This window comes from Sander vitreus, chromosome 18 (genome assembly GCF_031162955.1).
Source record: "Sander vitreus isolate 19-12246 chromosome 18, sanVit1, whole genome shotgun sequence".
In the NCBI taxonomy this organism is placed as follows: Eukaryota; Metazoa; Chordata; class Actinopteri; order Perciformes; family Percidae; genus Sander; species Sander vitreus.
In genome coordinates this window covers 14,573,392-14,597,800 of record NC_135872.1, presented here as the reverse complement: position 1 = coordinate 14,597,800, position 24,409 = coordinate 14,573,392, and the positions used below count along the sequence as shown (strand labels likewise).

Below are 24,409 nucleotides of genomic sequence, written 5' to 3'. Positions count from 1 at the left end.
TAGTTTGTTTCTGTGTCCTGTGACCACTATTTCTAAGGTAATGGAGCCACATCTGGACAACCACAGTCTAAAAAAGAAAGAAAAAAAAGTAGGCATGGGGCTATACTGTAAAAGGAAGCTATTAATGGTTGTGGGTGGCCGAGCTTAGAGAGTTTAGAGATACTTAAAAGGCTTGAAAACAGTGCTTGGATAATACCTCATAACAAAATTACAATTGCATTAAAATTAAGAGAAAAAAGAATGTATCCATTGTGAAAACATTAATTATCATCAGTCATATTGGTTACATTTTTGTCAAGTATTACTTACTTGAAATACTGACATTAACAGCTTAAATCTTTCATTGGTTGCTAAAGGTATATCGACAAAAGACTGCACTGAGTCAGGCCATGTGCTGACCTTTGTGAATTCTTTAGATTTAGATACCAAAAACAGCCATCAATCAAAGTTCAATTTATAAAAACAGCACGAGAACACCAATGATTAGGCTGAATGTACGCTTGGTTTACAAACCAGATGAAGATCTAAAACCTTATCTATGTCGCTCAAAGGTTAAACATAAAACCAACATGCTAGTCCGATGCAGGGAGTAAAACACATATACACCGCCTAGACTGCATGCCTTCTCTTAGTATTGACCAAACAAAAATGCAGTTATTCTGGGTTTTTGCAGTATTTGACACACACATGCAACTTTCAATGTTACACCAATCAGTACATTAATAGGTTTTAAAGACTATGTCAAATTAAGCTATGATTTGTTAAAAGAAAATCTCATGCGAGCAAGCTGACCGCTGTCAATGAAACGGAGATCATATAACATCCATATCCACAGAAATCAAAAGCAGACGCCCTGTTCTATTTTAATGTAAAATTTTAATGATATGCTTTAAATGATTATTCAGAACACTCAACTTACACTTGGGACCAAAATTACAAATGTTTTTGAAACAAGCAAAAAGAAGGCAATGAGATAATGCTGACTATGATAATGTAGAAAAATATTAATGATACAAGGGCCTGCTCTTCCAGGCTTCCAGATTTAAATGAAGATCATGTAACTACCCCAACACCTGCTACCTCAAATACCTACAGTATTTTACAGTTTCCAGGCAGATATGATTTAGGTATAGCAACAAATGATAAGACACGTGACTTCACACATTACCGATTCATGGTTTGGTTTTTTTCTTAAAGCATGGAATTCTCCAATAACATGTTATTTGAAATGGAAATATACATTGTTCCTCATTTATGAATGCAAGCATCATTACAGTACATCTGGTAGATGTAGTATTTGCAAAGCTCCACACAACGCTTACATTTTTCAATCACAGGTGAATCTTGAAGGATAAGGCTGGTGATGTTCTATATTGTTGTTATAGTCAACAAATCCTAAGAAAAGGCCCAAAATAATAATAATTAAGTCTCTCAATACTTTCCAACTTCCTCTAATCTATGGATTTTGGCTCAAAAGCTCATTAGCTCCTGCTGAAGATGTGATCTGAGATGATCATTAAAAAGGGGCACAAATATTTACCTTGTTTTATTTATATATATTTTTTAAAGCAAAAAAATTTACCTAAAACAGCTGGGCCATTTACATTCAAACAGAGGTAAATACTGTATTTGGTGTATTTTTTAAATACATTTTGGACAAATATGGAGCTCTATGGCACATAGGAATATTGACAGCACAATAAATATAGAATATCACCACATTTATCCTTTAAATTAGTTTCTGTTACGCAGAAACACAACCTTTATTTGTGTCAAAACAAGCAGCATGTTTCTAAGTGCCTTTACCAAATGAACATGTCAGCAGTAAAGGACAGTTTGCACACAACACTCAGGTGAGGTTTAGGATCCTAAAGAGGAGAGGCCCCACACAGACACAACTAAAGCCAACAACACTGTAGACAATGTAACGATAAGGTAGCTCTACTTTCATGTGCTGCCTCGCCCCTCTTACATCACCTGAAGGCAGCCCGAACAATCGACATAAAAACGGAATTGTCACTGCTTTCATAATCATTCTCGTGACAAGGATGACAGCGACTCCAATGAGGAAGCGCAGCAGGGAGACAACCACCAAGCTAGTGCCGATTGGTGGTAAAGTTAGAGGAAGTGAGGAAAGTGGTGCATCCAGCAGCAGCCCAAACTGATAGTTCACATGGGTAGCAATAGCAGCTCCTGCCGCGGTGCCTAGAGCCTGAGCTGTGTCGCCCCGAGAGGTGCTCCAGGAATCCAGAGAGAAAGCCACAAGTCCCAGACTCACATGTGACACGATAATCACGAGTGGAGCAAAGTGGTCCATCATGTAGAAGCTGTCGATCTTGTCCAAAATTGGCTGGAAAAAGGCTAGAATAAGAAGGCTGTACAGGAAGCCAGTGATTACCTCCTGCAACACAGGGACAAATCATTACAAACCTGGCATATTCGCTATGAAAGCCGATATGTTTTACTCATATTTGCACTCTAAAAAATACTTGATTTATATACCTACAGTCTTATAAAGCACATTAAGAATTTAATTGGTAAAGTTTTAACGGCAGAATTAACGAGAAGTTAAAATCAAAAATATATTCTGACATTCTTTACATCACTGCCAACATATTGCCATCAATGCACACAAAGTCTGAGCTCTTTCAGCATCACTTTCTACATAATTAAAATAAACAAAAATCAGGTGAGCTGCTGACTGATAAACAGGCGTTACTATTGTTGTACTACAAAACATAAACAATATCTACTAACCTCTGTTGCCTGGACACCAAACCTAATCTAATCTTATCTACTGGCTTTGATTTGTTTATTGGCTCGGCTTTATACAGTGGGGAGAACAAGTATTTGATACACTGCCAATTTTGCAGGTTTTCCCACTTACAAAGTATGTAGAGGTCTGTAATTCTTATCAAAAGGTACTCTTCAACTGTGAGTGACGGAATCTAAAACAAAAATCCATTAAATCACATTGTATGATTTTTAAGTAATTAATTTGCATTTTATTGCATGACATAAGTATTTGATACATCAGAAAAGCAGAAGTTAATATTTGGTACAGCAACCTTTGTTTGCAATTACAGAGATCATGCTTTTCCTGTAGTCCTTGACCAGGTTTGCACACACTGCAGCAGGGATTTTGGCCCACTCCTCCATACAGACCTTCTCCAGATCCTTCAGGTTTCGGGGCTGTCGCTGGGCAATACGGACTTTCAGTTCCCTCCAAAGATTTTCTATTGGGTTCAGGTCTGGAGACTGGCTAGGCCACTCCAGGACCTTGAGATGCTTCTTACGGAGCCACTCCTTAGTTGCCCTGGCTGTGTGTTTCGGGTCGTTGTCATTCTGGAAGACCCAGCCACGACCCATCTTCAATGCTCTTACTGAGGGAAGGAGGTTGTTGACCAAGATCTTGCCGATACATGGCCCCATCCATCCTCCCCTCAATACGGTGCAGTCGTCCTGTCCCCTTTGCAGAAAAGCATCCCCAAAGAATGATGTTTCCACCTCCATGCTTCACGGTTGGGATGGTGTTCTTGGGGTTGTACTCATCTTTCTTCTTCCTCCAAACACGGCGAGTGGAGTTTAGACCAAAAAGCTCTATTTTTGTCTCATCAGACCACATGACCTTCTCCCATTCCTCCTCTGGATCATCCAGATGGTCATTGGCAAACATCTGACGGGCCTGGACATGCGCTGGCTTGAGCAGGGGGACCTTGCATGCGCTGCAGGATTTTAATCCATGACGGCGTAGTGTGTTACTAATGGTTTTCTTTGAGACTGTGGTCCCAGCTCTCTTCAGGTCATTGACCAGGTCCTGCCGTGTAGTTCTGGGCTGATCCCTCACCTTCCTCATGATCATTGATGCCCCCGTCATCTTGAACTTCTTCCATTTTCTAATAATTGCGCCAACAGTTGTTGCCTTCTCACCAAGCTGCTTGCCTATTGTCCTGTAGCCCATCCCAGCCTTGTGCAGGTCTACAATTTTATCCCTGATGTTCTTACACAGCTCTCTGGTCTTGGCCATTGTGGAGAGGTTGGAGTCTGTTTGATTGAGTGTGTGGACAGGTGTCTTTTATACAGGTAACAAGTTCAAACAGGTGCAGTTAATACAGGTAATGAGTGGAGAACAGGAGGGCTTTTTAAAGAAAAACTAACAGGTCTGTGAGAGCTGGAATTCTTACTGGTTGGTATGTGATCAAATACTTATGTCATGCAATAAAATGCAAATTAATTATTTAAAAATCATTGTTTTAGATTCCGTCTCTCACAGTTGAAGTGTACCTATGATAAAAAATTACAGACCTCTACATGGTTTGTAAGTAGGAAAACCTGCAAAATCTGCAGTGTATCAAATACTTGTTCTCCCCACTGTATTCCCACAAATCGTACATCTTAAATTTCTGTGTATGTTATTAAAAAAGGGGCATGCGTATATGTCATGCATATTAATGTTATTTAAGTTAACGTGTAAAAAAGAAGAAATCTGTCCACCTACAGAAATGCAAATATGCAGGTGGCAAGGCATTATTTACTTCACATTAATTATTTAATATACCGACCAGAATAGAATGCATCCCCATGTAGACTCTGCTTACACAGACCAGGACGCTCCAGCTAAGGGCCACACAAAAGCCAAAGAGAAAGGGGTACTAGGAGAGAGTGAGAGAGCATAAAGACATGGCATTACATTAACCTTGATATTAGAAAGGTGGGTGACGATGAGCCGTCAAAAAATATACAGCAGTTTTCTGATACAAAGGCCCATGGACTCATTTTGCAGGACTATATTTTTCTCAACATCCTGTTGACTATGACCAGACAATACAGTAGAAGAAGCTACAGTACCACTGTCCCTAGCAGGGCGTTAATGGCAACAGGCTAGATTTACATTAAGTCTCCTGAACAGTTCCCCGTCAGTGGAAATACTGCAGTATTTCAGTATCACAGTGACCTCTGCATAGGTCAAACAAGAACCTACAGCCATGCTAGCAGCTCTGTGAGGTTGTACTTAGGCACTGTGGTGCTTTGAGCTAAATGCTAAAATCAGCATGCTAAGCTTTGAATTTTTCCTGCCCTGGAAGCGGTTTATGGTCTTTTGTAACCTTTTTAACCTCTTTTCTCTGAAATGTTTCAGTTCCTTGACCTTCCACATCAGGGAAACGGACACCAAAAGAGTTTAGGCAGTTCAGTAAACTGGCTAAACTCAGTTTTAAGCTCTTATGCAGGTGTACAACAACAACAAAAAGGAGCATGAGTTTCTCAGCTCTTCTTTCCTGGTGGTGACCCCTTGGCAGGGCTCTACGCTTACATTTCTTTTTTAACTTGATAAAAGTTAAAGGTTGTTGCGAAATAACATTAAACATGCGATAGACAATATGCACTGCAGGGACAGGCTGATTTAACTAAGAGATTACTAAAAAATTCTGAAATACAGGATGTGCATGGGATCTAACAAAAGGACAGGAATGCATGTGTTGTGACGTGTGTCATTAATTAATCACTTTTCAAACAGCATAGAGGCTTGCACTTAGGGTTGGGGTTTGATAGCATAACTAAAGTTATTAATGACAACAACTCAAAACATTGGAGTGGAGGTTCTTGCCTGATCTTACAGCAGAGAGTGCAGATGGCACACGAACCCGACATCAGCCAAGTTTTATTTTGGCTTGCCATCAAGTTACACATGGATTTAACATTAATTAGCGACAGCTTATCAGTAGGTGAAAAGTTTGATTTCTTTGAGCTCTCTGACCGGACTGATACTACACTCTTTTCTCTCTTAACTCCGCAGCAGTAAAGTAACCCTCCCAACCCTGTGTGCCCCATCTTAACCAGAACACTCAGTCACAGGAGAATGTGTGTTCTCTCATCCCTGACTGTCTTACTTTGTTAAATTGCCTTGCTGTAGTGCTCATTGATACTTTAGATTCAAATGTTTACTGAAACTTGATTTGATACTTCCACTTCCCCTACACATACACATTTACTTGTGAAAGTGAAACTATGTGGCACTTGGACGTCTTGGACTGGTGTGCCTTGCAACCTTCCCTGTGGGTTATCAAAACATGTTCATGTCCTGTGGCAGTTGGCTTCTTTGCCCTGCTGGTAATTCAGCCTTCTGCACTCAAGCTGTACATTTCTACATAAACTGCACATCTTTTGTGTGCGGCAACTGCATTTAAATACTTTGTTTTCATCTGTATTTGAGACGTTGGGTGTGTTTAAAAGGATGCTCACATGCCATCGTCCGTAGGTCAGCATGAAGAGACAGAAGGGTATGGCTGTCCCTGTCATAGCGTGCGTAGACGGCATGCTGTACTCGGAGTTGTAGAAGACCTCCACCTTCACCACAGGAGGGGAGGCCGGCCGGGACCAGCGGACCATATCTTTGGTGGACTGTCCCACGAACAGGTTCCAGGCCCAGACTATGATGAGTCTCCGGCTGACCAGGGCGTCGACGTTCCAGAAGAGGAAGGGGAAGAATACGATGAAGAACATCTCGTTACCAAGCTCAGTCCCAAACGTGAACAGGTAGAACAGAATCTTGTTGTGGATCAGGAACTCTTGACCCACATCTCCGGTCAGGGAGTTTTTCCGGAGGGGTTTTGCTCTGGTGGTGTCTGGGTCGACATTAGCAGCTGCTGATGGACCATCAGGCCTGACGGTAATGTCACCCTGCAGCCTGTTAAAAAGCGGCGCGGTCGCATCCCCGGCTGCTCCATTCCCAACACAAACGTCCGCGCTTGGTCCCCCCTGTTGCACCCTCTTCTTCAGTCCGGGGCAGTCCGGCTCTGAATATCCACTGTCCGGCTTGACCAGTTTACCCGGAAATGTCCCTTTAACGCCGCAAACACTTTGAAACCTCGCTACATGGCGGGGGTCTTGGAGATAATTACACATCTGTATAAACTTCCTTACATAGTCGTTTGCCATGACTTAAAATAACTGTTCGTTTAAAATGCACAACACTTTTCCGCCGTAAAAATAGAGTTCATATTCATTGAGTGAGCCTAAAGAGTGGAGCTCGGTGGCCGTTGCATTCCTCTTAACGAAATTAAATAACAGCGACTTGGCTAACAGCACGATGCAGCTAACGTTACCCTTGTCTATTAGCCTACCTGATATCTGCAGACAGAACACAGACCTTGTACACCGTCGTGGACGGAAGCATCCAAAGTCCGTAACAGATAACCATTACTTCACGGTATAACGTTATTTCTTACGGCCACCAACCATGCAGACTACTGATCAATGATAACTACTAACTGCGTCGTTGTTATTCCCACTCTACTTCTTCTGTTCGTTTTCTTCTTCGTTTGACTTAATGTTTGGTTGGTCAACCAATATCCAAAATGTTCAAGTCTACCACCCCTGCTGGAGTTGTGATCAATTACACAAAAAAACAATCCAATGTTGCAAAAACGTAATTGCATTGGTGGAAGAAGTATTCAGAGCCTTTACGTAAGTAAAAGTACTAATAGGCCTACCACACTGTAAAAATACTCAAGTATTTGTAAGTAAAAGTCCTGCATTAAAAATGTTATTCAAGTAAAAGTAAGTAAGTATCATCAGGAAAATGTAGCCTACTTAAAGTAAAAAAAAACAAGGAACTGTATGTAAAATCAGACATTCAGCACCCCCATGTAGGCCGAATGGAATGATCCTTTGTTTCATAACCACATTTTCAGATAATGTGATGATTCAACTGTGAGATTAGTAGTCAAATCAGGCTCCTTAGATTGAATAGTCGCCTATTGGGGGTCACCCTTACAAGATATAGCCTACGTATAAATATAAATACATCCAAGGCACATGCAATGATCACGTCACGCTGAATTAGGGTACTGGCACCTATTTGGTTCAATTCAGGCAATGTAAAATGTTTAGTAGTAACATCTTCATCCACAAAGTCAAATTGTTTGTGTCACATGAATGTATTGAAATATAAAAGTAAAATATTTATCTTTGAAATGTAGTGGAGTAGTTAAAGTAGCATACAATGAAAAAAGCCTAATCAAGATACCTCAACATTGTACTAATACCGTACTTGAGTAGTTGTTTTTAGTAACGTTCGATTTCACTTGTAATTTACTCCAGTCTCCTTATAGTCCAGTCATGTTATGAAAAAAAGGTAGGCCAAATTGCAACAGAAGCAAACTCAACTGATTTTGTATCCTCAATATGTCCTGAGTAAGGAAAAAAAGCCCAGAAGAATCCCATTAGGGGAAAGTACATAGCCTATTCTTTTTCTCACGTGAATAGGGTAAACATGTTAACCTTTAGCTATCACCATGGAAATTACTGAGTTAATTATTTACATCAAGAAAAACAAAAAATGTATTACAAGTTTTTTGAAATTGTTTAATATGGGCAAACGGTGCATAATCCAATTACGTATGTGCTAATTTGCATAAATACCACAACAGATTGGGTATAGCCAGGTGAAAATGTCTTGTTGACATTGTGTGACAGCATCAAGCTGCAATACTCTAATTAATTAATTAATTCTAATTTTTAAAATTACAAATACCAAAGATTAAAACTATATTAACACATATTTTCAAACATAATTCTAAACATTTCTCAGGTACATAAAATGTTTTTTTTTGAATGTGGTCCTACCTGAAAAGTGTTTGTGACATTATTAGCCTAGTTATGGATAGTGAAAAGAAACAAAAATTGTAGGCCTACACCATCTCATTAACATAATACACACAAATACATCTCCAAATAATTAACCATATCAAAATCAAAAACAAAATGTGAGTTCATTCAAAAATATAATAAAAATTCCAGGGCAGAGTAGCCTGCAGGTCTGAGAAACCGTAACACAAAGATACCAGAATAACACCGGAAAACGGCGGACTTTCCTTTCAAAATCAAAGCTTAAACTTTCATGCGTTTTTTTATAATAAAAGGCTACTTGACTGATCTTTATTTAGCGGGTAAATAAGTTATCTGCTACAGCATACATGTAGGCCATTGTGACTACGTTTATCCTGTGACCCTAACCGCCGTGGCTGTGAATGTGATATGAAAATGACAGTTTGGTGGATAATAATTACCATTTACCTCAGATTCCACGTTAGTCTTCAATTTGTAGCTAATTACACTGAAAAAAAACGCCACATTCGGCAATGAAGCATTTATTTCTTTAAACCTCAGTCCGGAAGTGCCTCTTATCCTTCTAATTAACTTCACTGATGTGGTCCACGCTCTAGTCGGGCAGAAAGCTGAGGGGGGTATTTGACATCAGCACGACCACCGAGCAGCTCTGGGTCTCTGTCCGGAACCCTCATAATGCATGGGGGCAAGAGAGGACTGGTGGCTCCGCAGAACACTTTTCTGGAAAATATTGTCCGGCGCTCCAGTGGTGAGTCTTGTTCTGAAAGGAAAAAACAGAATTAATAGATGTTGATCTGGCATGTCAATCAAAGTACCGGACAGGGCTGCATGGGACGCTGAAGTAAACCTGCAATGTTATTTCTATTTTATTTAATGGGAAGCAGCAGCAATTACACTTTCTTGTAATTTTTCACTTTTTACAACTACAATTAATATGCATACTGATGAATTATGCAATACGTCTCATGTCCCAATTCCCTAGATTAATAAACTAAAGTCAGTATAATAGTCTATTCTGATACCCCTGAAGACATATACATGCATACTCCTGTCATTAGCTAGAGAAACAGGCAGGTTTACTGGTCTGTCCAAGGCCATTTAAGCTTTTATAGCTCATTATGATAATTTAAGGGCTACTCTTTCTAATAAAAACGATATTTATCTGATCAATTCTTCTGTTTTAGATCAATGATTATAAAAAACTTGAGCTGTGTTTTAGGAAGGGAATCTTTTTATCTGACTGATTCTTTTGGTGTTTTATAAGCCTGTGTGGGCTGGTCACTTGTATGTATGTGCATGACACAATACATGACATGAATAAATAATAATACAGCAGATCAATACAATACAGATGGCCCGCCAGACAGTGTATTTACTTTACCTGAAACCCAAAAGTGCTGCATGGTGAATTTTTGGCGTATTGATTTTTTTGAAATTTCAACACTCATATGAGCATCAACAGTAAGACAATAAACATGCACATCTCATTCTTACAAAGGCCCTTTTGATTTTCTTTTAGGGGATGTATAATGTGATTTATGTTTATGGTAACTCAGTTGCACTTTATGGTATTTTATTGCCTACACCTAAATTGTGTATCGTTTTGCAGTGATCTTTGTTAGTATTTGTTGTTTACATTTCAGAAAGGTAATACTGTTATTGAAAAATGCTTTTTGGATTGACATAGCTTCCCAATGAGAGTGAGGCTGAGGGTTTATTACAAGTACAGATGAAATGCAACATGAATTAAATGTCTCACATCTGTAGTATATTTTAGACAGATCTGATTCTCTCAAACCCTGAAACACTGCAAATGGCTGCATTGGCAAAGCATTCATTATAAGAAAAAACCAAGCGTTAAATTCAAGATAAACATAATGCTTTAAGTTTGTCAGTTTCAATGCTGCCTGTAGATTGGACAAGATGTGCTCAGTCTCTTCTCTTGAGATGGCAGCTCTGTCCAAACTGCTGTGAAGCTGGAGAACTTTACAGCTCCTCATCTATATTTAATTAACATTAAGAGTGGAACATAAACATTTTATCAACAACTATTTCTACCCAGTGACTCATCTGATTACCACTGTTTTCTTCTGCTTTAAGTATTATTGATTCTGTTTCCATTATGGTTATTTAAAGAATGTTAGTAGTGGTAAAATTGCAATATTTCAGGTACAGACTTACACACTGTTTACACTAAGGTTTTCTCTAATTCATGACACTGGTCAGCAGGATTTATAGGACACTGTAAATAAAATTAAAAACATCAAAATATCAGGGTTTTTGTTATTGGAAAAATCAGTTGAGTTTCAAAGACGTTGCATAACTCCAGTTGTGATGATTGTAAGGATGCCGCAGCTTTTACTGATAAAAACCCTCAAAAGGTTGATCAACAGGTGTACTTTAGTCTGCAGGCCTGTTGTTAGTATTGACTAGTTTTGTATCAGACTGCTGTATTTTGTTGCAGAAACCAGTTTCCTGTTGGGAAATGCTCAGATCTTGGAGTGGCCTGTCGTTTACAGCAATGATGGATTCTGCAAGCTGTCTGGATACCACAGAGCTGAAGTCATGCACAGGAGTAGCACGTGCAAGTAAGACGCCTTTTGTTGTATTATGGCCTGTCCGAGAGCTTGCATCCATAAGTGAATATTGCACAGATCAGAGTGTGTAGATGCCTTTTCTTTTTCATATTGAATCTCAGCTCCAGCACCTCCAATATACCTTTATATGGTGAGCAGTGATATATCATTTTAGTTTGTTTGACAGGGACCGTGTTCATTGATTAAAAAACTGTAAATGAGCCAGATTTCGCCCCAACAGCCACTTTCCACTTGTTGTGGAAAAGGTACCCAAAAATCTGACCTGATCATTATATACATAAGAAATATATATCTTGGAAAGGTCAACTAATCATGGAAGTGGTAAAATTGGACAGATGACCACGAATAAAATACTATGATCTACAATGATCTTTCCATTGTCAATGTGACCATTGATTTGCAGCAACTACAATATAGATTTAACGAAGAAAAAGTATCCAATCCTCTGCCCTTCTTTCCCCATGATCAGCTAACAACACACTTCCTTTTTGCTTCTTGGTATTCTTTCTCCCTTACCTTGCAGTTTCATGTATGGTGACCTGACTGATAAGAAGACTATAGAAAAAATCAGACAGACCTTTGATAACTATGAGTCCAATTTCTATGAGGTGCTGCTCTATACAAAGAATAGTGAGTATTCCTATTGAGCCATATGTTTTTATTAATACTAATATTAATAATGCATGATGACATTTACTCCCCTTTGTCCCATTTGTTTATTTCCATTTGTGCTCTCTTAAAACTATCATTTGAATTGTTTTCTATAGGAACACCGATATGGCTCTACATGCAGGTAGCTCCAATCAGAAATGAGAACAACAAGGTGGTGCTTTTCCTCTGTACCTTCAGAGACATTACGCTCTTTAAACAGCCGATTGAAGATGAAGCAACTAAAGGTTAGACAGTTCATGTTCTTGTATGTAGACCAAATAGTTTCAACCGGACTGCATTCAGTATTTCAGTGGAGTCGGGATGTTGGAGGAGCTTTTTCTTCGATTTTATTTTTTCCACACACTGAAAAGGGTTAGCACATTTACATCAAATTAAGATCAAATTATTGTCAAGTGAATGTCTCATTAAGGTCTAGCCATTATTATCAAAGCTCAATTTTACCCAATGAGACCATGGTGGGTGCAGCGCAGCCGAAAGTCTTGAGCACACATGGCTGTGACTAAACAGACATTTGTTTCCTGGTATGTAACATACAACTGTCCAGGTGTTGTGTGTGCGGGTCAGTGAACACTGGTCTCTGTGGGTGCCATGTCCCAGGGGATTAAGTGTGCCACTAAGACTTTTACATACAGCAGAAACAGAGGACACTCAGACCACATGGGGATGGTAAATGTATGAAAATACTGATTAGACACAGAGGGACTAAAACGCATAAATCAGTCCCCAGCCAGCTAACAAAATGTGACTGCTTTTACAGTGAGGATTTAAACACCATCAAATCCTACTCAGCATACAGCCCAGGTGCCATTTCTTCCTTGTTGCCTAGAAATGCAGTTAAAGTCGTCCAGGAGGATGCATTCACACACAATTGTAGAGATTAGAAAAATTACTTCTCTCTAAACTGAAGGTATCTGAAGATAAACCTGCCTGTATGATTGTTGATGCTGGAGTAAAGAAATTATTTTCCACTATATAGGATATTGCTATTGGCGATATTAAAAAATTACAGTTCTGCATTGTTTGTAAAATTAAAATCTGGTAAATTGTGTGAAAATTTGTATTTGTGCTGCCTGCCTGCATAGAATTGTCTGTCTTTGTCTCGGAGCAGGATGGACGAAGTTTGCCAGACTGACGCGGGCACTGACCAACAATCGCAACGTGGTGCAGCAGTTAGCACCGCTGAGTAAGACTGAGGTCAGCCAACGGCCCTCCAGACTGGCTGAGGTGAGCAGCGTCCAGGTCTAAAAGATTTGTTTGTTTTCCAATGCTGTGTACTTAAAAATAGCTTAAGTTAAATTCAGAAAGTGCCTTAAAGATAAAAGATCTAGTCTTTAAATTCCCAATTTAAAAAGGAAAATTTCACCCTGAAATTGTCAGACATTTATAAAGATAAGGTTCCACAACTTAATGATGAGACTACTCTTCCTTGAGGCACTTAACATCTGACTCTGTCTGTACTCATGATGTTAAATATTCCATCTGAATGAAAGGCTCTCCAGCTGGGATCGGACATCCTCCCTCAGTACAAACAGGAAGCCCCCAAGACCCCTCCACACATCATCCTCCACTACTGCACCTTCAAGACCACCTGGGACTGGATCATCCTCATCTTGACATTCTACACCGCCATCATGGTGCCCTATAACGTCTCCTTTAAGACAAAGCAGAACAATTTGACATGGCTGGTGGTGGATAGCATCGTGGACGTGGTCTTCCTGATTGACATTGTGCTTAACTTCCACACCACCTTTGTGGGTCCCGCTGGGGAGGTCATTTCAGACGCAAAGCTCATACGAATGAATTACCTGAAGACGTGGTTCGTCATTGACCTGTTGTCCTGTCTGCCCTACGACATCATTAACGCTTTTGAACATGTAGATGAGGTGAGGGAATTTGTATTAATTGTACTGCTAAAATGGCGGATGGGTTTGTACTTAACACTGCATATAAATATCAAAACATTTCTGATTGACTGTTTCTATGAAGGATGTCATCACATCTGCTTCTCGATCAAGCCATCTCCGTGAGTCTTCAATTTTCCACAGGAATACCACACGAACAGAAGATCACGTACTCCCAGTAAGGAAATCCATGTTATTTTCTTTTAAAGCTGCTATCAACAGTTTTTCATATTGACAATGGATCAAATGACTACATGTAATGTTAAGAGAGTTGCTTAGTGACTAGTTGGTGAACATAGTGGAGCGGAAAATAGATATAAAGGCTTGCGTTTTTATTTTAAACTATAAGAGTGGAGAAATGGCTTTGTACGACCAAGTTTGTACAACATTCTGCACTTGTTGACCTATTCAAATTGCTTGTTTTGTCCAGCCAACAGTCTGATCCCCAAAGATATTCAGTTCATAATTATAGAAGAACTCCGACAATATTCACATTTAAAAATGTGGAACAAGTACATTTTTGTGGCTTAAATGATCATCAAAGTACTTGCTGCTTAGTTTGACTCACATCTTCCTCCTGTCTCTCATTGTAGGGTCTCAGCAGCCTGTTCAGCTCCCTGAAGGTGATCCGCCTGCTCAGGTTGGGCCGGGTGGCCCGGAAGTTGGACCACTACCTGGAGTACGGAGCAGCCGTCCTGGTTCTGCTGGTGTGCGTCTTCGGTCTGGTGGCCCACTGGTTGGCCTGCATCTGGTACAGCATCGGGGACTACGAGGTCATCGATGAGACAACCAACACCATTAAGACAGACAGCTGGCTCTACCAGTTGGCTCTGAGCATCGGGACTCCTTACCGCTACAACGCCAGTGGTACAGGACAGTGGGAGGGGGGGCCCAACAAGGACACGCTGTACATTTCTTCCCTCTACTTCACCATGACGAGTCTCACCACCATCGGATTTGGCAACATTGCTCCGGCCACAGATGGAGAGAAGATTTTCTCCGTGGCTATGATGATGGTGGGCTGTAAGTACTTACTCCCTTTCCTACATTAAGCACTTCCAGAACATTTTATAAAATCTCAAGAAGTATTTTATTGCAGAGTTGTGATCTTTTCTGAATCACACGTTAGAAAACAACAATTCTAATATTACATAAATAATATCCTATTATTACTGTTCTTGGTACGATTGGTGGTTAATGGAGCAGTAAATGGAGTCACACAGCCGTCTAATACAGATACACACAAGCTCTTTCTATAACACGAACACACACATTTAAACAGCTCCTGATTAACACAAGGCCTCTCCAATCATCTTCCAAGCCTCTGACAAATAGCACAAACCCTGAATTTGTAAATTGCAAGTGGGCAGTTTGTCAGGGAAATTAAGACAAAGCTTTTCAAAACAGCTTAAATCAAAGTGACTACGGTTATTTTTTTCTTCAATAAAGTACAACTATGACAGTCCAAATAAATCTGAGCAGAGGACAAACGCACAGCAGCTCCACTTTTGTTTCAGTGGTGTACAGTATGAAGGAAATGTGTGCTGAAACAAAATTAAAAAAGGTTGCATCAGACTCATGATTGTGCGCTTTCACTTCACTAGAAAAAGGTGTGCGTTTAAGTCATTGACCAATTTCTACTGGCACATGCCACTTACTTGTCTAAATGGAATATCACTTGTGTTCCCCATCACTCTACAGCAGACAATACATGCATCCTTTGATGCCGTTTCCATTCAGTTCATGCATTCATCCATTCATAATATGTCAGTACAACCTTGCATGAGTTGAAACAATCTGGATGAATTTACTTGCATGCTAGATACTAATGTGCTCCACAGCCCGGCTGTTGTCTGCCAGTAAAGCAACATATGGTGTAGATGTACAGGTTTCTGCATAAATGCTAAGTACAATTTAAGCCTCAGTTTGATCACACATAGCTGATTTGTCGTGAAGTGGAGATCGACATTGTTGTATTAGAGCTGCAATGATTAATCGATTGGTTTTCAATTAATAAATTAATCTGCAACTATTTTGATAACCGATTATTCGGTGATGAGTAGTTTCTTTAAGAAAAGTTTTTGAAAAAATTGTCTGATTACAGCTCTAAATGACAATATTTTCTAGTTTCTTTACTCTATGACAGTAAACTAAATATCTTTGAGTTATGGACAAATCAAGACATTTAAGTACGTCATCTTGTGCTTTTGGAAACACTGATGGACATTTTTCACCAGTTTGACATTTTATAGACCAAACAACTAATCGATTAATCAAGAATATAATCGACAGATGAATCGAAAATAAAATAATCTTTAGTTGCAGCCCTATGTTGTATGCCAATTTGGATCTTGACTTGATGTAGTTTGCATGCTTTGTTATCAGAATCAACTAAAGGCAACAACACAAAACGGCATATAAATCACATATTGACATATGCACTCACAGTCATTTTTAATCTTATAACAAAGAATTTCATATACATAAACAATTCTTCACCCTGGTCAGTATTCAGTAGTTTACAGTCCCTCTTGACTCTGGTTGTGTAATTCACATTTAGCTACAGCCTCGGTGTTTGAACCACTGTGGAGCGTTTAGGACTCGGCTTTGTCGAAAATAAAAAGTGACATGTTCAGCGCCCATCACAGCCTGCTCTATGGGGGTCTGTCTGAAGATTGGCCATCACTTACCTCTATCAGAAAAGCATCGTCTTTGTGTTGATTCACTCGTACTTAAATTATCGTTAACCCTTTTAGGATTTAAATAATTTGTTTAAACTCAAGGGATACATGTCTTTGTCACTGAAGCTTAATGAAAAATACTAGGGACATAACTATTTTCATGCAGTAAACTAATTAACTGTGACGGTGAGTCCAAGTGAAAGCCATTATCTCAACCAACCATGATGCAGTATTTTTTACATTCTGTACATTTTATGGTTTTGATTTAAGATCTGGGGGACTGGCAGTTTTGGATGAGACACAACTGTAAAGTGGATCAAGATCAAGCTTATTATGTAGAGACTTGTGTGACATGAACTCACAAATGATGCAGTACTATAGATCTCAGCATGTTGTATAACACTATAGGCGTCTACGCTGTCGTTCAGTGTCATATTTATAACTTTACATTAAAACTACCGGTAATTTAGGGAGTGATGAACATTAAATAAACCTAATCTCATCTACCCCGAATGTTTCATTCACAAAAATGAGTCTATTCACTTTAAAAAGTGATTTGATTATGTGACATTATTATATCTAAAGATAAACCATGCCTCATTTAAATATCTTTGAACCTCTTCATAAAAATAGAAATCTATTTTTATGCAGGGGTCTGTATTATTTTCATCACACTGCAGTTACAGTAATAGCTTCACCTTCAGGGTCACTGCTTCCACTGTCAGCCTTTGCTTACAGTTCCTCCGTCACGACTCGCCTTCCTTCACTAACCTTTGGCCCACTCCTCTAAAACAGCATGTAAAGTGATGCAATAAAAATAGTGAGGGAAACACAAACTGACAGCCACGCTTCAAGGTCTGTACTTCCGAAACTAAACACCCAGTATTCTGGTGGCGTTTCGATCACTAAGATCACTCAGTCACACTGAAGTGTCGGCTTCAATTACAGCCGATAAATCTCCAGCTACAGATACAGTAATTATGTGAGAGTAGATGAAGAAAGAGAGAGTTTGCCTGCAGGCTCGAGTGTAGTAAAAAGGACAATGAGCCATCACGTTAGATATGTATCCTAACCTCTCTGATCATGCTGTGGCGACTGGAGACAACTCTTTCCTCTTGAGTGGGTAAAACCTCACGATACGAGATGCTGACTGACTCTTTGAGGTCACTACAGCACAGAACTCTTACTCGGGAAATGTGCATTATGAATTATAAACGCTCAATCCACCACTCAATGACCTTAACAGGAAATCATATATGCAAATTGTAAGTGCATACTATTTTCTTCTTCTGTCAAAAGGTTAAACACCAGCCTTTTAAAAAGTTGTAATCTTTTTGATTATTATTTCATGTGTTGTGCTTTTTACAAATCAATTGATTTACCCATTAATAATGATGTAACTGAGCTATCGGTAATGGGATTTTGAGAGAAAAATTAATAGATAATAGTTTGTAATTAGGGTATTTTTGATAGATTATATACATAGTTTAAGGAGTAAAACCCCCTTAAAACTGTTCCTAAAAACAGGAAAACCATCCCTTAATTTCCCTTAAATTGATTATCTCCATGTTCAGGGTGAACTACATAATTTCCACCACAATTGAAAAATAAATAAGATACAAGTTAAGGTTTTTTCACCCCCTTAAAAACATGCATTTAATCCATTAACAATATTTAAATGTGTAATAATCCTTAATTGGCACAATAATTAAACCCAGATTTAAGTGAAATACCTGAATACTGTATGGAATACAAATAAATTGGATACATTTTTTGACCTGAAAACATTTCAGACCTTCATGTGAACCAAACTCCTCAAATAAAACATATTGTTTTTTTCTTATGTTGTTAAATGAATCAGCCCTGCATGTCGGTCCATTTGTAAGGCTGCTTAGTTTTTGCCCGGGTACCTGAAGACTCAACTCTTAATCTTTTGTTTTAGCGCTGTTGTATGCAACCATCTTTGGAAATGTCACCACCATCTTCCAGCAGATGTACACCAACACAAACCGCTACCATGAGATGCTCAACAACGTGCGCGACTTCCTGCAGCTTTATCAGATTCCCAAAGGTCTGAGTGAGAGGGTCATGGACTTCATCGTCTCCACCTGGGCCATGTCTAAGGGCATTGACACAGATAAGGTATTATTGTTATTGCTAGTAGTAGGAGTTCATGACATCTTATCTCTTGGTAAACTCTGAAATGCTCTTATACTCATAATGTACCTAATATATACTGTAATTAAAATGTTAAGAGGGAATAGTGTATTGTTATCACAATGTACTGATTAGATACAGTTTGTAGTGCACGTATGTGCTTTTAAGTCCACAGTTAAACTGATACAAAGCTCTGTTGCTGGCTGTCAATAAGAAATAATGCTATCATTTTAAACAGTATCATAAAAAATGTATGGGCAGGGTTGACAGGTAGACCCGCGCGGCACTGTGGACAATAATAAGCCTCAAAGGTCACAGCAGATCACTGAGAGCGCTAACTAAGATTAATGAATTAAGGAAAAACACCCCGAGGAAGGCAAGTGTGTGCCAGTGTATATTTTATAATGTATAAGCCCATATTTATCAAAGGTTTGCTGTGTATAACCCTCCACTTAAGATTCAAGTCTTGAGTAATTTTTATACCACATTCTACCCATGGATAAGGGCATATTTTCACCTTTTTAAAATGACTTATTACTTTTGGCTGGACTGCTTTGGAAAATGTTTACCACAAATAAGTGAGTGAGTGAGTAAGTATATATATATATATATATATATATATAGCTAATGCAGGTTTCCTTAATGACATATTTAATGCTCCGATTTCTCACCACCATCTCTCTCAGGTTCTATCAATTTGTCCTAAAGACATGCGAGCGGACATCTGCGTCCACCTCAACCGGCAGGTGTTCAACGACCACCCAGCGTTCCGTCTGGCGAGCGACGGCTGTCTGCGCTCTCTAGCTGTGGAGTTTCAGACGACACACTGTGCACCTGGAGACCTCATCTTCCATATCGGAGAGAGCGTTGACACCCTCTGCTTTGTCATCTCCGGTTCACTAGAAGTTATCCAGGATGACGAGGTCATCGCAATACTAGGTAATCTAACGCAATACTATGTAATAAACCGGGTCACGTTTTATCTGTGTAGATCAATCTAGAGCAAGGTCACAGTGCAAAGATACATTTGTGATCCAGCAGTGAACATTTTCCTCAGCCTATTTATTCCTGTTATAAGTTTTCTCTTTCACTGAAAGCTCTTTGTACGCTCCATTTCCACAATTCCTGTTGACTCTTATGTCCCCTTAAAGAGAAAATGTGCCATGAGATGTTAATGTCGAAGAATTCAACACACTTTCTGCTGGTTATAAACACAGTGATCATGTCTGGCTCCATCCAGGTAAAGGTGATGTGTTTGGAGACGTGTTCTGGAAAGAGACCACGCCGGCCCGGTCTTGTGCAAATGTCCGAGCTTTGACTTACTGTGATCTGCACGTCATCAGGAGAGACGCTCTGATGAGGGTTCTGGAGTTTTACACAGCGTTCGCCAACACGTTCTCCCGCAACCTCATTCTCACATGCAATCTACGAAAACGGGTAAAATTGACTCTTAATGAAAAATATAGCTGTCGTTCTTTCTTTCCAGCAAGTTTTCAGTGTCAAGTATAGGCTATTGGTTTCTTTAAGGAGCAGTGTGTAGGATTTAGTGACATCTAGCAATGAGGTTGCAGACTGCAGCCAACACCCCTGCCCTCACCCCTTACCTGCCAAGTGTGTAGTAAAACCTATGGTGGCCTTCAGGTAACGTAAAAGCGCAAAAGGCCCTCTCTAGATCCAGTGTTTGGTTTGTCCGTTCTATACTTCTGTACAAACATGGCGGTGCAACATGGCGGACTCCGTGTAAGAGGAGCCGCTCCCTATGTAGATATGAAGGGCTCATTCTAAGCTACCGAAAAACAACGATTCTAAGTTTCAGATGACTATACACCAATAGGCTACAAACATAATTATGAATATTATATTCGATTTCTGAAAACAGATCCCCCTAAATCACACCACACTGCTCCTTTAAGGTTAAAACAAGTAAACCAAAGAAACAGAGGTGCTCTGCAGTTATATATTGTTTACATGTGGTGGCCTGCCAGTGGGTCAGTCATTACTAACTCATGCTGTGCAGCCAAACAGAACTTTATTTTAACTAACATGCCAGATATGTCCTGCTGAAATTTGGGTACATATATTAGATCAATGGTGCAGCCATAAAAAACATTAATATTTCCCTCAGTGTAAACATCATATAGCTTCAATAAAGACTTGCAACAACTTGATACAGAACATAGGATACTGTCATACAGTGTGGAATGACAAAATGTTAAGCTACTTAAGTATAACAAAGGGAAATTGTATCTTAATGGAGTTTGTTAATCTTCTGTCCTTACTCCTTCTAAAATTGCAAACCCACCACCTTTAGATAACTCTGCACATGCAACAATAACATTTCAGAAGCTTCACGAAAATAGTTATTCTCCGAGTACAAACTAAGACTAATTAATATTTGATAGACCTTCTCCAGGATACACATATCATTAAGGCATTGAGAGCCAATACTTTCCAGTCTTGATAGTAAGTTGCTCATATATCACTGTAATGTTACCCTATGGGATGAACATCACATACATTCTTAATGAATATTGTCTTTAAAGTCAAACTGGTACACGCCTTGTATGAAATAGAAATACTTCTGAGGTACACTCGATAGTTATCAATTCAAATTTAACAGACTAATATTTACTTATATAATCTGTGTATCTGGAAAAGTTCATAATTAGAACTGTGCCTCAAGTTAACAAAGCAAACAGCTATACAGTACCTTAACAGTGTGTTTACAGAAACGTGCAGGTTTATAATGAATATATAATGTTTTTAAGTAACTAATGTACTTTAAATGTCCTCTCTGACTCTTCTAGTTAGTTGCAGCTCCAATTATAAAGAGGTTTTACTATATGTAATAATACTGAAAGCATACGGTTAGTGAAGCAGCTCTAAATCTAAACAATTTTAAAGCAAATTGTGGCTACATGTTAAAAGATTTATGGCTTGTACTTTAAATGCATTCAATGAAAACAAAGCCATACATTATTCATTTGAGCAGCTTTAGAAAGTGTTTGTGCTGCATAGGTTTAAGATTTACTCTCTGCTCTTTTTACTGTTACAGTATGTGCTTGGTCTACCTGCATTCATGTGCATCTAAACCGCACACGGACACAAGCTAAAGGTGTTAAAATCCATACAAGCAGTGCCTGAAAATAATTACTCTTATTTTATAATACTATAATAATAAAATAACACTTGTTTTTTTTGTTTATCAGTAATGTGTTATACAGCCACATTTTTAACCTTTCCGATTTTTTGTTGTTGCATTTTGTGAAGCTGATTTGTTTAAATAGTTTTTTTTTTTTTTAAACCATAAAAATGCCTTTTTTGGGATAATTGGCCATGGGCAATTGAATCAAGATTAGACTGAGAAACTTTCAGTAATCGAAGTTTTCTCTCACACTGTGGCTTTAAACTTAAATTCTAAGATAGGTATTGTCAGACGAACCAACAGATGAGTTAAATGTTGATATATTTTTTAAATATGTTGTATTGAATTTATAGTTCTATCACGGTTTATTCAACATTATAGATTAAAGTAGTAGAAGTAGAAGTTACATCAACCTTCTTTCTTTGAGAGAATTGAGAAACTCTCAGGGCCGAGATATCGCTCCATTACTTCATTACTGCTCCATTAACTATTTCCCTCATGCACAGCTGCATGTATTGCTTGTATTTCAACATACATAGTAGGTCTGGATGGTTGCTTTAAAGCATGCATTGTACATTCTGTTTCATCCAAGTAGAAATGCGGCCTCGTGTAAATATCCCACAGCACTTTCCTCATGTACAGATTCTCCCTCTTGCAGGTAATCTTCAGAAAGATTGCAGATGTGAAGAAGGAGCGGGAGCGCCAGAGGAACGAGGTGACTCTCTCCATTCCTGAAGACCACCCAGTCCGCAAGCTGTTCCAGAGGTTCAGACAGCAGAGAGACGCTCAAACACAGGGAGAGTCTCACACTTACTTTGATCATAACTGTGTGCAGGTGGAGCCGCAGCGCCACCATCACTCAGACTCAAACTCGTACACGCAGTGTCAGTCTGTATCTTCTCAGCAGCAGGAGTACAGCTCCACGGTGCAGATTAATGCACCGTGCACAGGAGGAGGGAATGCAGGCAGCGGCTGCAGCATGGCTGCACCTCCACAAGCATTTGTCCACACTGAGATGTCAGAGCAAAGCTGCACACAAGAGGCTGGGGAGTCTATAGCAAGGCCTTGTGCAGAGAGCCAGCTTTGTCAGAGGGTCAACAGCCCTGTACAGAGCAGTGGCGCGGGTGGAGCGGGAGCTGTAGGTGGCGTTACCAGCAGCAGAGGTGCTCGAGGCTGGGCAAAGTTCAGGAGCGCCGCTTCTGCTTCACTGCCGCCTCCTGCTGTCGAGCCAGAAAAGGAGCCACAGACAGCAGAAGAGTGGCCGAAAGAATCCCAGTCCTCAGAACAGTTGGCAGCCGCCAATAAGAACCAGGATTCGCAGGAAAGTGGAGAGACGGGGAGCACAGAGGGGGGCAACGGTACTGGAGAGGCAGGTGACGAAAGCGCCATGCACAAAACTGACTCCTGTGACAGTGGTATCACAAAGAGCGATCTACGCATCGACCGAGCCGGAGATTCAAGAAGCTCATTTGAAAGAAGCCCGATGGAGAAGAGCCCGATGGAGAGAAACCCGTTTGAGCAAAGTCTCGGGGTGGACTCCCTCAAACAGTCGTTTGTTCAGCAGTTGTCTGAACAAACGCTCCTTCAAGCCACTCTGCTTGAGGCCAAGCTGGAGCTGAAGGGAGACATTCAGAATCTGAGCGGCCGTCTGTCGGTCCTTGAGTCTCAGGTAAACGAGATCCTCAGGCTCCTGTCGATAAAAAGAAGACTCTCTCTGCCACCGACTTCTTCCCCAAAGGCCAGAGTGAGAAATCAAGACTCAGTCGCTGCCTCCAAGCTGGTCACACCGAAACCAGACGATGGGCCTTTTTGAGTTTACTGATTTTAAAACCCACAACCTGGTTGCATGCAGAAACCCCTACTTATTGTTATCTAAGCACTACAAAAACCCAGGGATTTTTCTAATAGTCTTTGACTTATGAGGCACTTTTAAGATCCTTTGTATACTATATTTGAGAATGCCAAACACAAACAGTAACAATTATTGAACAAACAATTAAAAAACACTTTTTGTGCTGTTATTGCTAGGAAATTAGTACATTTTAGAAGCATTATAAACAGTGTAGAGCTATGTATCGGATACTCTGATGAAGGCTTTTGTTGAAACATCTGAGCCTGATAAGAGATTTTTCTTTTTTCCATAACATATTTTACCTTTTTTCAGAGCTGTCATTTTAATAATCTTCCTGGACTTTTTTTCTGAATGTTAATTTACAGTTTTTGGCAGAAGACTTGACCAAAGGGATAAAAGTGAGAGAGGGTTCACCTGCCATAACTTTCATAATAATTTAAACAACTTTGACTTGCTCATACAGTATGTTCGAGAGCACACTCATCTCAGACTTTTAATCATCTGAACAGACTGGAGCTCAGCAAACATTTCCACATGCACCATGTCTGTTAAATAAATGTCTCCCTTTAGTTATTGTCAGGTAATAATATGTGCCTTACAATAATAAAGCCTCATTCAGGATTGTTTTGATGAGACATAATCAAAAATCTTTACTGTTTTTGCGCACATGTTTTATAATAACCCTGTTTGTGTTATACCCCTTTTTGGAGGATAATGGGTGGATCTTCTCATTTGAATCTGTCACTGCACTATGCATTCTTTTTATGAACGGTTTA

The 24,409-nt window shown here is 39.5% G+C and overlaps 2 protein-coding genes across 2 annotated transcripts; one reads left to right on the top strand and one right to left on the bottom strand.

The window, feature by feature from the left end:
* Positions 1-856: 856 nt before the first annotated feature.
* Positions 857-7,328, bottom strand: LOC144533507 (sphingosine-1-phosphate phosphatase 1-like). The gene is made up of 3 exons (XM_078274899.1): positions 6,241-7,328; positions 4,563-4,652; positions 857-2,401 (listed from the first exon to the last, which is right to left on the bottom strand). Exons 1-3 carry the CDS (start codon positions 6,934-6,936, stop codon positions 1,850-1,852), a joined length of 1,338 nt encoding a protein of 445 aa, XP_078131025.1. The 5' UTR covers positions 6,937-7,328; the 3' UTR covers positions 857-1,849.
* Positions 7,329-9,303: 1,975 nt separating this feature from the next.
* Positions 9,304-24,046, top strand: LOC144533506 (voltage-gated delayed rectifier potassium channel KCNH5-like). The gene is made up of 12 exons (XM_078274897.1): positions 9,304-9,376; positions 11,093-11,216; positions 11,749-11,855; positions 11,993-12,121; positions 13,006-13,121; positions 13,388-13,780; positions 13,884-13,976; positions 14,392-14,821; positions 18,422-18,621; positions 19,323-19,575; positions 19,877-20,073; positions 22,440-24,046. Exons 1-12 carry the CDS (start codon positions 9,304-9,306, stop codon positions 23,592-23,594), a joined length of 3,270 nt encoding a protein of 1,089 aa, XP_078131023.1. The 3' UTR covers positions 23,595-24,046.
* The last annotated feature ends 363 nt before the right edge of the window (positions 24,047-24,409 follow it).